At 39.2% G+C, this 15,906-nt stretch overlaps 1 protein-coding gene across 1 annotated transcript; it reads left to right on the top strand.

The window, feature by feature from the left end:
• Nucleotides 1-4,192: 4,192 nt before the first annotated feature.
• On the top strand, nucleotides 4,193-13,863 carry RB195_015337 (uncharacterized protein; the record flags this gene model as incomplete). The annotated part of the gene is made up of 27 exons (XM_064206003.1): nucleotides 4,193-4,222; nucleotides 4,701-4,754; nucleotides 4,826-4,897; nucleotides 4,970-5,078; nucleotides 5,154-5,278; nucleotides 7,421-7,534; nucleotides 8,605-8,688; nucleotides 8,760-8,884; nucleotides 8,951-9,019; nucleotides 9,552-9,687; nucleotides 9,746-9,838; nucleotides 9,900-10,051; nucleotides 10,111-10,282; nucleotides 10,352-10,484; nucleotides 10,858-10,958; nucleotides 11,080-11,151; nucleotides 11,213-11,363; nucleotides 11,419-11,534; nucleotides 11,594-11,764; nucleotides 11,834-11,966; nucleotides 12,046-12,161; nucleotides 12,798-12,858; nucleotides 13,081-13,178; nucleotides 13,247-13,343; nucleotides 13,399-13,527; nucleotides 13,591-13,681; nucleotides 13,758-13,863. The coding sequence occupies 27 exons, from the start codon at nucleotides 4,193-4,195 to the stop codon at nucleotides 13,861-13,863; spliced, it is 2,910 nt and encodes a 969-aa protein (XP_064061884.1).
• Between the last annotated feature and the right edge of the window lie 2,043 nt (nucleotides 13,864-15,906).

Below are 15,906 nucleotides of genomic sequence, written 5' to 3'. Positions count from 1 at the left end.
CTTGTTGAATTCAATAAAACTCTGGACGTTTATGGAAAAGAAGAGAAATCACGTGGTGAATTGATTCACGTGGTTCCTTCAGGTTGCAATATATTTGCCGATGCACGTTTTGCGTTTTGGAAAAAAAAACGTTGATGAGTTTTGTAGGGAGTGAACCAAGAACTTGTAGGGAAAGACAATGAACAGCAGTTCTGGACAAATGATATCGCCTTTTAGGTTGCTCTCAGTAAGTGTGGTGCGAAAATGGCGCACTGCTGGGGTTGAACTGTACCTAAAATGATAGTGATAGTTCAATATAACAGCATTAGTAATAATAAAAATAAATAACAAATGATAAACAATAAACAGAAAATTATAAATAGTAATAATACAATATTACAAATGTAAAAATGATTTTTCAACAATCATACCACAGCATAACTGTAGAACAGATTATTCCGCAAAAGCAGAATTTCTGACATTTCTGAAAGCTCTTCAAAGCACAAATGGTTCGTTTTGTTCTTAGTTTTAGTGTTTTCCAAAAAATATCTACTGAATTCGAAAAAATCTAGAAAATAGATTCGGAACACTTGTGATGTACAGAAACAGATCGAAGCCCTGAAGATGCTTGAACATCAGAAATGGATCCTTTTTTTGAACACTGTCACCAGAAACTGTTAGAATTTTCAAAAAACAGACCTTACAAGCTACAATACTTTCGTACGATGCGGGCTGAACGCTTTAGAAATTATCAATGCTTCATGCTGTATTTTTTCTTCAAAAAAAAAACGCTTAATTTTTCCTATGATTTCACTATGAACGTTTGCAACACCCCGATTTCGGATAGATATCCAAAATTTTGCAGAAGTCTTCAAAAGAACGTTTTTTCTTCAGGACGTTAACCGTACGGGTTTTTTTTGCAACAGCAGAAGTGCTGATCAGTGTCATCCATTATTATCTTATCGGTCTCACCAACGATGGATACGTAAGAAGGTGCGCACCCGCCGACGGTCATCTCAGCTTTGGATGCAGAAAAATTCAAAGTTATCCTGAACTTGAGCATTTTTCAAGACGTCTCTAGCAAGGATTTGTGAATTACAACTCGCTTTTCTAGTTTTTCTCGTTTTTCAAACTCCTTAAAAGGACTAAATTTGAACTGGCTACTGGTCTTTGGTGAACCATTTCCACGGGTTTAACTGGAAATTAATAAGAGGCTATCCCTGAAATTTACACAAGGGCTGCCGTGACATCTAATGTTTCGAGGGAAAACACAGTTTACCTTCATTTATAGGGTACCATTCAATACCCTTTAAGTAAAATAAATTCTGATTTCCAAGACACGACAGGCCACTCAGTTTACAACGGCAGAATCAGAGCAATGATCATTTTTGGGAACCACACTGCAATGAAGTTTGTCCTCATTCAAAACAAAAGTACAAAGGAAGGAAAAATTGACTTGGTTGCTATAAGAAGGTTCCTTTGGCATCAAAAACTTTGAAATGCTCCGATTTCCTCTTTCGTTTAATAAGGAAATTAGCGAAAAAAAAAGCTTCCTCCGGGCAACTCATCATTCTGAGAGTTTTCATAGCTACCTTCCAGAAGTATTGAAACTATTAATTTTTCCGATTTTATATTTCTTTTATGTTTTATATTTCTAACTCTACATTAGAGATTGAATTAGGCTTCCAAATTCTCTTGTTCTCATTACCCTAATCCTTATTTACTTCTTAAGAGAAATCTTTGCACGAAAAAATTTTCAAGAACAGAAAAAAGTAAGGAACAATAGATATAAAACTAATGGAAAAGAGAAAAATATTTCACAATGGAAAGTGATTTGGCGAAATTACTGCCAAAAATAGCTCTTCATTCCTGAAGAAACAGCTGAATAGGATAAGTGTGGTCTAGAAGGCTGGGAGATTGTAACACTGGATTTCGCCCCATACAATTACAGTATCATATCGGACAATAGTAATAAAATCCACATCAACCGAAGAAAAACTTCTTTTTTTTCAGTTTGCACCGACGTTTAACTGCATTGCAAAGCTCTCAATGAAGAGAATTTTGCACGGCCCTCAAAAAGAAATTTCCGATCTAATGCTGAGATGATTTTTCTCTTTTTTCTGACCAGCAAACGATTATGTGGTTCATTTCATATGATCCCCGAAAATGGATCAATCATTAATTGATAAATGATCAACCCTATGTGGAGGGATGTGTTCACACCTTATCACCGCTGATCATTATCGAAGGGAAAACCTGATAGGCTACTCAGTGTAAACAACTCCATAAATAGTGTGCAATGAAATGCTAGCTATGTATTTCCTAAAATTCAAGACACAAGACATTGTTATTAGGTATTATTTGTTAATATTATCGTAGTATAAGGCGTTATCTTCTCTTAAAAGTTTAAATTCAAACCCATGACTGCGACTAATTTTGGCTTGCAATTTTTTTTTTCCTAACTCAAAAAGAGGTTTTAACTATCTGGAAACGAACTTGATCCTTTTCGAGTTTACTGAGATTTTCTTTTACTCAATTACTACCTCAACTATACGAGATTGTCTCTAAAAAGTTTAATAAGAGGACCACAACTTCTTCTGAATCGTTCTTTATTGGAAAACTTCAAGCGAGAAACAGGATCGGTTTGTGCAATTCCTGAGAACGAATAGAAAAATTCCCAGATTCCCGAGAAACAAAACGACGTACAGGATGTGTTGGGAGAAAATTTCACTCATCCTCGGCAATCTTTCCGTGATTATGAGTACAGCCTGGGATCAGAATAGAGATTTCTGGGATCAGCTTACTGATTTTTTTAATCTACAATAGCGGACGTCAAAACTCAGACAATAAAACTAGCCAACAACACTAAAAGCTTCAGTTTACCGTGAGATTCGTCCTAAGATCGGACAAAGAGCTCTTCAATAAGACATTTCGCTATCAACTTTTAGATGTGAAAATAATAATAAAAAATAAGGTGCTAATAATGATGAAATGAAATAAAATAGTAAGATTACAAAAAAAAATGAAAATAATTTAAAAAAAAAATAAGTTAGGTTACTAACCATAGTAGAACAATAATTCGGAATTCATTTCTAAAACCTAATTGGGAATGGAATTGCCAGTCTTTTCTTACCCTTGGTCGTTTACATTAAGATCTGCCCTGAAACATATCATATCTTGTTCATATTTATATATTTCTTTTTTCAAAAGGGTTCGTCTTGAAATGGTTTAAAGACACCATTTCGCCCAAGGAATTCTGGATTTGAAGATTCAAAATTCAGGATGTAATGTACAAATCACCGTGGAAACAAGATGTTAGATATGGTCACGTCAACACGTTTGGAAGAATCTAAGAAAAGAGTTTTTACAATTTTGATCTTCCTCATTTCTTGTATTTTTTTCAAAGGATCCTCATTCGAACAAGTTCCAGTATCTTCAACGTACATATACGAGGCCTAAACGATCTTTTTAGACCAGAAAAACAGAAGCCCAACAAAATCTGCAATTCTCAATTTTTTTTTTTGTTTTCCGAAGATAGAATACTTAATGGGAGTGTCGGAAAGATTTTATATTCACTTGGACCGTATAGCTTATGTAATCAAGAAATCTCCTTATATTTCTAAACAAATAAACAATTAAGGACTTATTTATTGCATCAGAAAGACATAAAGTCTAAAAAGAAAAGAAAAAAGAATTTAATTAGAAATGAAAGTAAAAAATCGCCATAAAGAAGGACTGAATAACTATAGTGATCTTGAATGTTCTAATCTTATTCTCTGCTAATACCAATGTATGTTTATGCGGATACTCAGCATCTGTGACAGCCTTTTTGCTGGAAAAAAATTGCGAGACTTTTTTTGCTATGTTTCTTCGTTTCAGCACGATTCGCGATTTTTGACCAACAAACGGATCCATTGTGGTTCAAAAGCCAAGCCATGCACTTTACTTTTGGACAATTCCTAGGGTTGATCGGATTCAATGAACAACACTCGAGTCGAGTGCCGATCACTACAGCAGCAATCAACCTTCACAACCGTCACTCCTGACACAGGACAAGTCGAGTTTCTCGTGACGACGACCCAAAGAACGCACAAACCCCACGTTGACCCATTGCTGCGCTCTCTTTGATTCCCCTTCTCCCTCGTAACCGTATCTTCAAGGGGTGTGGCCCGTATAAAAGCGTTCACTCGCCACGTCAGATCTACTCGTAAACATGGCGCAGGCAGCTAAGAACTGGTATCAGGTACGTTAACGTGTAGTGTTAGGCTTAATAAATAAATCTAAAATAAATAAATGTATAGCTTACCTCGGCTCGCTAAGGTCAACTCACATCATCTGATCATCTTTGTAAATCGTTGACTCTGCTTTTTTTTCCCAAATTTTACAACAACTTTTGCACCGAGGTCTGTCGTCACCGTGGTTTCCGCTTCTCTCGGATATTTTTTTCCCTGAGATCAAATCCGAGATCGGTGTGTTGTTCTCCGCACCAACTGCTCTTTATCAAACACATGTCTGACATTTTTGCCTCCGTGTTTGTGTCTGCATGCCCTTTCTAAGCTTTTCTAGATGCCCTTCGTACATTTTTTCGTTTTTTTTTTCGTAGAAAAAAACTTAAATGCTTCCCAAAGAGCTGATAACTATGACAAATCGACAAAAATGTTGCACTAATAAATTTGATCCACGTCGCGTTACCTTCAGTTCACCTCAATTCAGTGTTTCAGGTGATCAGAGCTGCCCCGAAAGGACGTTTCCAAGGTATTAAAAGAGATTATCAGGTACCAATTTCCTTTCACTTGGGATTTATTGAAAATTCACATAGGAGCAGAATTAATGTAATGTTTTCTAGGTCGAGGATGTCCTCAAATTACGGGGTTCAATCGAAATCGAATACACACTTGCCAGTCGTGGAGCTAACAAGGTAGGATCTGGCTCCAATTTTTAGCAGTTCAACCGCAGAAGGGACTAGTTAGTCATAATCGCTTCCACATAGTTATGGCAACTTCTTCACACTGAACCGTTCGTGCCTGCACTTGGAGCTCAAACCGGAAATCAGGCAGTACAGATGGTCCGAGCTGGCCTAAAAGCTATCTATTTATCAGGTGATTGCTTTTTCAACGGCGGAACCTTGTAACAATCGACAAAATTTGAGTAGTACGACGGTTTTTTCTGCTCAGGCTGGCAAGTGGCAGCCGATGCGAACGCGGCTGGCGACATGTATCCGGATCAATCGTTGTATCCAGCCAATTCCGGGCCTGAGCTATGCCGACGTATCAATAGATCATTGAGAAGGGCTGATCAGGTAACGTCTCACACAAGATCATCGCGATCCCGAAAATACTGGGAATTGAGAATAAAAGAAGGGAAAAGTGGGCACGATGGAGAAGATTTTTTTAACATGTAATCCTTAAGATATTGAAGACTTCTTAAGGAAAGTGATTCACCAAAGAAAAAAGCTTTTCTTTCTCTTGAAACTTATGAATTTCTTACAAATATTTTCGCATAGGCACATTTATAAATAAATACATTTGTAAGTATTCTTTTAAAGATTCATTTGGGTACAATTTCATAGCAATAAGAGATAAGATTTGCTTGGTGATCCCTCTGAAAATTTCCTTTTTTTTAACTTTTTTTTGGGAAAAGCCGTGCAAATCGATGTTCGAAATCTACCACCATATGCTGCATTATAAGCTTAAAAAATTGTTTTTTTTTTCATCGGCGTTGAGTTTATTTTTCACCGTTTTGTTTTTCTGTTCACATAGGTGAACAACCTCATCGAATGGATACAGTGCATTGTTGCAAAAAAATCGATATCCGCTATGATGCTCGTATTTACCCCAGCAATCTCATAATAAATCAATAAAAGATAGTGTCACAATCGTAACAAGAATGATTTATGACATTTTATTGAGGAACTGTAAATCCATTTTAACTTGGGACCCAAGGAAAACGTGTCGCGAATGAATGTGCGTCCTACAACGAAATCGTGTTTTTCAGAACCATAATAACACCCGTACTATTTATGCAGTAGCACCCCTTTCAAGGTTACCTATACACAGCGGAGGGATAGGCAAGCCCCCGTTTCTCCTTCTCTCCCTCTTTGCCCTTCACATTTGATCACATTTGATTATCCGTTTCCGAGTCAAATGTGATCAAAAGTGAGGTGCAAGAGGGAGGGAAGGAGGAGTTGTGAGCTAATTTTCTTTATATAAGAAATACTGTTTAAAAATTCATTTTAGGAATTATTATTTGAAAATACAATGGTTCGAAATCGCTTTACTGGCAGTTTTATTTCGATAAATTGGTACCAGGCTTATCTGAGATATCTAGATAACGAAAACACTGAATTAACACATCGACTGGACTCTGCAGATCATTGTCATCATCGGACAACACGCATTCCAAAACCCCAAAGATTTCGAATTGCAGTCAAATGCGTGGGCGAATCCCAAGCGAATTGATATGCCAGATACTTTATCCTTTGTCCTCTTATTTAGGAAGTGAAAATTGTAACAAAACTAGGCAGAAGGGTTTGAAACAGAAGCCCATCAGTGATTCGTGGAAGCTACTCATAAAGGGCAGATGTCGAGGATCACTTTTGGATAGGGAGTAGCCTGAGGAACTGCCCAGTGACCTTTAGATATGCACCACGTATCGTGCGCTATTCAGCTACGCTATTGTCATTGCAAAGGATACCAAAACTGCACATTAAATCTTTTTGAGATCTATTCAGGAATTCTTCTAGTAAATTTTAAAGAAAGTGAGAGTATGTAAAATAGATAAAAACGTTTGTTCTAACAGAGTTGGAAGAGAAAGGAAGAAAATTTTCCTTCACAAGTCGTGCTGTTTATGAAATGCGCTACATCTCTTCCTTAAACAAAATATTGATTACTGTATAGAATTGAAAAAAAGAAGAGGAAGAATGATTTTATAAAAAAAATGAAAAAAAATGAAACTGGGAATCTCTTGCTCCTTCAGCGACAATGCAGAGACCGCATTTTACTGCGTAAATCTCAAGCTCTGATCTAGAGATTTTTGCACACTTCTATGATTTGAATTGAAAATTACGATTCCCTCCGAGTCCAGTTTCGTGGATTTTATCAAACTTCAATTAATTTTCCCTTAAGAAGAAGGATATACTAAAACTGTAACTGATAAAACTACTGTAAAAGAGCCGGTATACAGGGACCACTTATCCTCCATGGGACATTCTGGTAGCGATTTTTTTAACACTGCTCTATTTCTTTACGTGAATTTTTGATTTTGAAAAAAATTATGCGATAATTCGAATTCAGAAAAATTATCGGAGAAAATTTTATGTCATCGCTAGTTGACGAAGGGAGTTTTGACAACTTTGTGGTGCCAAAATATAGTTGAAGGGGAAATCCAGGAGAAAATAAAATTACCTTCTGTGCACTAATGCTATTTATCACGAGTTTTCCAGATCGATGCCGTTGAAGCTGAAGATTACCTAGCTCAAAGAGATTGGTACGCTCCAATAGTTGCTGATGCTGAGGCTGGATTCGGCGGAGCACTGAATTGTTTCGAATTAATGAAGGTTCGTTTGAATTCGGTGACATTGCTAGGATTTTCCACAAATCTTATGGATTTCTGCTGTCGTAAACTGTACGGCCGGCCGCTATCGTCGTGTACTTTGGACCTCGTACACTTGTTTGTGGCGGCGTAGTGTAGTGCACCTACTACATGTGATGTGCGTTCTATGACCTCTCCTGGGACCTCGCAGAGGTCGTTGGCTCGGTTGACCGATCGTTCGTTGGGGTCGGTCGTTGGGGCGTAGTGATTCTGCTTTCTTAGTGATCAATGAGAAAACATGTCATGTTTCCTTGGATTTGTTGCTGGTTTTTCTGGTTTCCTGATTCAAGGGCAGGAGGATAGTTCTTTCTTGCAAAAACCACTAAAATATCTCTAATATATGGTTGATTTTGTATATTTCTACTACAGCAGCGGCTATTCGACGTTCAGTCTCTTCTCGTTCCTGCTGATATCAGGACAAATGTGTTGTTTGCGACGCTATGTGGTGTAAACTTCACCACAATCAAAACACAATCGTTAGTTGCGACTGGAAGGTCAATGAATTGTGTTCGGGGAGATATTACGGGGGAATTTGTCCCCTAATATCTCCCCGGATAAAATCCTCTGGGTGTATCCTGTTCTTGCACCACAAAATTTTAATCTATGCTTGGCAAAGACTTTCTTTTTTCCTTTTTTTAAATTAAAAATTTTTAAAGGAGAACGTAGTAAGTAGGACTAAAATAGCTTGTTTAGACTAGCACGGACACGAAAGAGCGCATCACCTCCGAAAATCGCTATTCATGGATAAATTCCCTCCACGTTACTAAATCGAAGTTAAATTTGTTGGCTCATCGTGAACGGATTAACCTATTTTATGGATTTCACCTCTTTCTGAATGTTTGCCCTGTTTACCCTTATTCCTAAAAACTCTGAGCAAAAGATCTTTCATGTATGAGAGAGAATTTTTACGTCATAAAAATGAAAAAGAATGATAAATAAATTATGTGCAAACAAATAAATGAGAAAATAAATAAATTGATGCTGAAGGTTGGAAGAAAATAAGAGCTCTGAAGCGGAAGCACGAACCGATTTCAGGCTTACATCGAAGCTGGAGCAGCCGGAGTACATTTTGAAGATCAGCTAGGATCGGAGAAGAAATGTGGTCATATGGGAGGGAAGGTAATCATCGTTTCAGATTGAACGTATCGTACCTGGAGGGTACTACAGCACCTCTATTTTTGTACCTACAGGTCCTTATTCCCACTGCTCAACATATTCGTCATCTAAACGCTGCCCGACTGGCTGCCGACGTCTGCGGTACGCCCACAATTATTGTCGCCAGAACTGATGCGGAATCCAGCCGACTGCTAACGAGGTAGGTGATCGGAAGAACTGAAGGTGTAAGGGTAGATCTGAACGAGGAAAATATGTCTCATTACAGTGATGTCGACGAAAGAGATCATCCTTTCATCGACAGAGATTCTGGAAGAACTGTCGAAGGATTTTATAGGTGAGATTCTCATAGAGTTTGGTTCTATCGTCCATTCAATAGAGTTACCAATCGGATAGAAAATCCTTGAAACTGTGCTACAAATTGTTCTTCCAGTAGCGGGGAAATTTTCGATGTAGCAACTTATGATTACTTGCGTTTTGCGCCGCACTCATTCATTTTGCTCTTTCCCAGCAAATCCCGTAGAAAATTCCAAGGGAGTCAGCAATGTGGTGGTAGTGTCTGTTGACTGCCTGTAAACATGGGACTGGGTCGAATTCCACAAAACTATTTCAGGGTCCGATTAATTTGTCCTTTTCATTCTCTGCTTCGGCCTTTTTAGTGGTTTTTCGAAGCCAAGTTAAAAGAATTTCCATTCTGTTCCCAACCGGACACTGAAATATGAGTGAAACAAAGGGAGTTTATGGATGTTGTTCTTCATTCATCCCGAAATCATGCGCTTCTGTTAGTTCTCCTGAATAAGAAATTCCACCTTCACAGATTTTCTTCCAATTTCTCGCAGCCTTCTCATAAAGACACAATCGCCTTATAGGTTAAAGAACTCCACAGCTCTACAGTACTGTATAGAACGTGCTATTAACTATGCTCCTTACTGTGATCTTATCTGGATGGAAACTAGTCATCCGACAATCGCTGATGCCAGAGAGTTCGCGGAAGGAGTTCGGAAGGTTCTTAAGCCCTAATCAGCCGCAAAGGTCTGAACACTATCCAAAGACATCCATTTAGGTATATCCGGATAAAATGTTTGCCTACAACTGCTCACCGTCTTTCAACTGGAAGAAGCATCTCAGTCCGGCGCAAATGGAAAAGTTCCAGAAGGTCTTAATTTCTGCTTCGAGCGCTTTTTTGTTGTCTTTTCAAAAATACTTTGCTCTTCCAGGAGCTTGGTGCTCTCGGCTTCAAATATCAATTCATCACTTTGGCCGGATTCCACGCGAACAGCTTCAGCATGTTCGACTTGGCTAGGAATTACAAGGACAAAGGAATGTTGGCGTATTCCCAACTACAAGAAGCGGAATTCGAATCTGAGAAGTATGAACGTGATGATTTCTCGCTTGAATATTTTTATGGCGAAAAAAAAAAACATCCAGGTACGGTTATTCGGCGGTAAAACACCAACGAGAAGTCGGCACAGGATACTTCGATCACATTTCCAATGCGGTCTCTGGCGGTCAATCTAGCACCACTGCACTAAGTGGGTCTACCGAAGAAGCTCAGTTCTTCACGGCAACGGCCAGCAGTGAGGACGAAGAGATTCTGACGGTAGGCTTCTGAAGGAAAACTGAATGAAGGTGTTGTGCGAAGATGTGCAATGAAGCTCTCGTGTTTCAGCTGACCGCACCGACGCTGGCTGGAGATGAGAAGATCCTCACTCCAGATGCGCTGCGTTTCATTAAAGATCTAAATAAGAAGTTTGATGATAAGCGCAGGAAACTGTTGAAGAAGAGGACTTATCTGCAGAAAGGTTGGTGAAAATACCCTAACCTTGCTACAGCTACAGTACATAGGCGGAGAACCCCCAAAAACACAAAAAATCCTAGGAAAGCCGTACTTATGGGGATGTTAACTTCTGTACGTAAGCGTCGGGACCACTAACTTGCTTTGTGCGTAAAAAATGCGGGACGAGTTGCATTTAGATTTTTTGTGGATTTTTAAAAATTATTCTGTCAATTGTCCTGACCAACACGAAATATTTAAATTGTTTTTTTTTTGTGACCCTGAGACTTCTGAGACATTTGATCAAAACTAAAAAAATTAGTGAAAGTATGAAGTGTCTGTGAAACTCATAGAAATTTTGTTTCAAAAATTGAATATAGGTCAAAAGTGCTTTTATTCAGATATAAACGAAGGAGCCTGGTTCCCAGACTTTTCCCCCGACACAGCTGATATTCGGAACGACAAGGGATGGAAAGGAGCTGAAATTCCCCCTGATCTCCAGGTGAGGTTTCATGGAACTAGTTAAGTTCCATTCTTCTACGTTGTTTCTATTTTTCTTGGTTTTATTCTTTTACTTCATTTTACTTCCTTTACCTACTACTTTTATTTCAATCCCAATTCAGGATCGCCGGGTAGAGATCACTGGACCTACTGATAGGAAAATGATCATCAATGCTCTCAATTCTGGAGCTAGTGTAAGCAAATTTTTTTCCACAAAAAAAAAATCCAAAAGACAATGTTATGTGGGATTTTCAGATCTTCATGGCTGATTTCGAGGATTCAAATACCCCATCGTGGAGGAATCAGCTGGATGGTCAGATCAATCTGTACGACGCTGTCAGGAATAACATCTCCTATGTACATCCATCGACGAAAAAAGAATATTCGCTAAACAAGCAAACATCTGGTAATATTTTCCCCAGTGATTTCTTTTTGTCCTGTAATAAACTCTGGTGTTGTAGTTCTGAAGGTTCGTCCTCGTGGATGGCACCTCCCGGAGAAGCATGTGCTCATCCATAACAAGGCAACTTCTGGATCGCTCTTCGACTTCGGCTTGTTCATCTACCACAACGCAAAGGTGGAAGCGATATTTGTAAGGAATATGACGAGTTTTGGTAGAATTCTGGATCTCTTTAGGCTCTTCTGGACAAAGGCAGCGGTCCATACTTCTATCTACCGAAGTTACAAAGTGCTGAGGAGGCCAAACTCTGGGCTGAAGTGTTTGAGTACGCCGAACAAAGACTAGAACTCCCGAAGGGCACAATTAAGTGCACTGTGCTTATCGAACACCTCTTGGCTAGCTTCCAAGTCTGTTTTTTTCTCGCGGAAATTTCTGGAAAATTCAGAGGATTTCTCGGAATTGCCTTCCCTTTTCAGATGAATGAGATCATCTATGCGCTGAAGGACTACATTGTTGGATTGAACTGTGGTCGATGGGATTACATCTTCTCCTATATTAAAACGTTCCAGAATCATAGAAGATTCCTTCTACCAGATCGTTTCCAAATCGGTGAGAACACGCGCGTACGGAGAAGCACAGCTGACTGCCTTCTGATAGCCTTTTCCGTTCAATACTGTATTCCGTTCAGGAATGACCTCGCCATTTATGCGTGCCTACTCTCTACTTTGTATCAAGACCTGTCATCTGCGAGGAATCCATGCGATGGGCGGTATGGCCGCTCAAATCCCCATTAAAAATGACGAGGTGAGATTTTTCGGAGATTGGTGAGATTTTTAATCAAGGGAGAAAGAACTGCCTCAAAGATTCGCAAGTAAGCCTAGAAACCGTGGAATACACTACGTTTTGGAAGCTTCCGGAAAATATCAAGCTCAGAATTTCATAAGAATTCTCTAATTACTACACTACCACAATTACTGCATAATTTTTTAGTTTTAATTTTTTTCTTAGTCTCAGTGGTAGTAAAACTGAGCGATAATGCAGGCTCTTCGCTACGGAAATGCGATGTTCTATCATTGGACACGAGAACAGTGTGAGGTTTGTTGAATCCTTGACAAACAACCGATTGTCGAATTGGAAGGATTCGACCAGAAACAAATAACCATACGCTTATATGCTTTGCTATTGGAATGTCAGACAATCTTTGCTTTTCCTCGAAAAGTCTTGAACCTTTTCCAGTTTTCCGGTCGGCCTTACCGAGCACAACAGTTGTGCTCAGCTTTTCTTTTCCTCGGTTTCTTTTCCCCATACTTTGCCTATTGCGGCCTTCTCAAGCCTATCACTAACTTATTGCCTGCCCTGTTTTCCAAAAAAGCTATCTGAAGCTATCAATCAATTGACCCACATAAGCTAGAGCTTTAGAAGTTAAATCACATTTTTTAGGTCGCCAACGGGAAGGCACTCGCACTTGTACGTCAAGACAAAGAAAGGGAGGCCACCGATGGTAAGTCGAAGCGTTAGTATAGTCGACGCCAAATGTGTTGCACCGGATGACAGCGACGCGTGCCGCGACGCCCCTACGCTTAACGCGTGTTCGTTTTTCCCTCGGAAACAGATCGCGCTTTCCTGGCTGAACACATTTGGAAAGCACTCACGAATTTCATACATTTACTTGTTACTGTTCTTTCTCGGATGGGTTTCACTCGAAAAAAGCGCACGTATTCAGGCCACGACGGCACGTGGGTAGCTCACCCTGGATTGGTGCACGTTGCTCGCCAGGTCTTCGACGCCCATATGCCAAGCGCAAATCAGATCCAGAAGCAAGTACGTAATCGCGCAAAAATCGTTGATGTTAACACATTTCCAAGCTAATATCGTCATTTCTACTACAGTACGAGAACCTCGTGACAACGAAAGAAGACCTGACCGCTATTCCGGAAGGAACCCGTACTGAAAACGGCTTCAGACATAACATCAGTGTCACTCTGGGTAAGTAGACGATGATCTTGGGAAGTTTAGGATCAGTGTCTGTCTCTTGATCCAGGTTATCTCGATTCATGGCTACGCGGTGTGGGCTGTGTACCCCTGTACAACCTCATGGAAGACGCAGCCACGGCGGAAATTAGTCGTGCTCAGCTCTGGCAGTGGCTCAGACATGACGCTCGGCTTGAAGGTAAGTTCCGGAAGGGGCGTGGACAGGAATGTGAATGGCTAGGATTTGATGGTGGAATTCCAGACGGACGTACTATTGACGCTCAACTCGTGAAGCAGACAATTGCCGCAGAGACTGAGCGACGTCTGATCCGAGCTGGATCGATTGTTAGCAGGTAGGCAGGGCCCTGTGTTGTGGATTACAAGTATATCGATTGTGGCAAATCCTCAAATAATCCTCCTCTATTCCAGACTTCCCGAAGCAGCCGAACTTTTGGAGAAATTCGCTCTCGAAGAAAATATGAGCGATTTCCTCACGCTGGACGCTTATGATAAGCTCGTTTCCGAGGGTCACTAACTAATGACCAAGGATTTACTCTTTGTTTAAAAGTATCTCTAAGCATATTTAAGGATTTCGATTAGATTTCAAATGTTTTTCCGTGATTTCACCCATTCCTCATTCCTACCTTTTCATGTACATATATAGATTCAATGTAAATAGGAAGCACGGTTTGAGCGTTTTATTATATTATTTTACGAATTTTTAACTTGGAAATTGTTTTAGAGATAAAAGTAATTTCTCTCGTCTCTAATCTTCGTTCGTTTCTCGGTTTTCACTATATTCGCGCAAGAGAAAAGCTGAGCTTACGCTACGAGAACAATCATCGTTCCAGAAGAGTTGTTCTGGTTGTCCAGGGGGTGTAGAATGTGCGAAAGAAGTGGAAAGTAAATCGAACCTTATTTTAATTCATCTTCAAGCTGCAAGTTCCTGTCCTGGGGTTCAGGTTCGAAATTTAAGACATATAAAGTAAAAAAAATCAGAGAAATAAGGCAGATCCTAAAAAGGTGGATCATTCCTAGTCTATTCTATTATTTCTATTCTACCTAAGCTTGTCAAAGTCAGGAAATGAATTTGCCACCTGTGTAATCCTGGCTATGAATTCCAGTCCATTTTCATCATTTTAAAGCGAACCGTTAGGCGAACGCATAGAGATCTCCTTGATTTTGACCAAAAGTATCTAGTTTTCGTACTCCCTATTCTATCAAATAAGCGAACTGCATGTGTAATAAGTGTATGACATCCCTTTGTTCCCGGAATGTCTTCGGCTACCTATAAACATCCGAAGAGTTGCTAGCCCCCAGTGTTTTTGTGATCTCATCATCAATAGTTCAGAAATAGATCCACAAAAATGAGTGGTGAGATAGCGGAGAACGCTTTGTAGCTTGTTGGATTCTTCAACGATTACAAATTTTCGGTTCGCCATGGATTCCTGAGCTTAGCGGGAATTTTCTGAATGTTTTCGGTGGAATTCATGGCTGAAAAATCCCGACAAAATACGCTGTGAAGATCATTAGATGTTCGCCTTTCGGTCGGCAACTCATTTTCTCAGCAGCAACTCAGCAACTCATTTTCAAGACTCACTCAGAAATCTTAGCCTTGTTACGGAAAAAAAATGTGAACAACATTATCGCTCTTCGAAGAAACAAGCGTAGCACATTTTCCAGTGGTGAGCTTGAAGGACATTTATGTATATCTTTAGCTTTACGAGAAAAGTTTCCCTCTTCTACGTACAATCTGCAAATAACGAAAAGCAAAAATAATTCCTCAAAGGGTAACGATTGGAGAGCTGGGATGCGAATTTTTAAGATTCTTTCTGGATTCCTCAGTAAATATCCTAATAATAGTTTCAACAATAATATCAATAACAATACCAACAATAACATTCCTCATTTGATATCCCAAAAATAAATATAGTGCTTTTGTTTTGCGCGAATTTGAAAGGATTCTTCTCGTAACATTGAATCTACTCCGAGATCTTTTATTTTCGTCCTACTGCATCCAAAACTATCTGAGTGCGTGATGCACACTAAGATACTTACACACGTTCACGGGAAAGCATAAGTCAGTGGAAATTGCGAGAAAATTTCGAGATAAGAGATTCCAGTAATTATTTTCTGTTCTATTTTCTGTTCATTTACGTGTTAAAATTTTTTTAATGTGGTCTGCACACCATTCGAATGTGCTGAATTCTTCGAATAGCTGAAGATCTCTTCTCTGCCTTTTTTCTTTGCTCCTTTTTTTCTCATCTTTCTCAACAAAAATAGACGAGTGAGCGGATAAATATTTAAATAGATGCGTGTGGATGAGATCTGTAAAATTTTTTTTTTTTTAATCGCTTCATTTCACTTCACGAGGTTTCACTGAATGCAAACACAACAGCTAAGCCATTCACTTTAACTTTACTATACATTTATTTATTTTAGATTTTGTGCAAGGATGGAATTTCTCTCCATAAAAAGAAGATTTGCATTTATTATGGGCTAGCAATTTTAGATGCTATGAAATCCTCATAGATATCCTTGTGACTAAAAGCAATTGTATTTTAAAGAATTTGGGAAC

Source organism: Necator americanus, chromosome V (assembly GCF_031761385.1).
Source record: "Necator americanus strain Aroian chromosome V, whole genome shotgun sequence".
NCBI lineage: Eukaryota > Metazoa > Nematoda > Chromadorea > Rhabditida > Ancylostomatidae > Necator > Necator americanus.
This window is presented reverse-complemented; position numbering and strand designations above follow the sequence as displayed.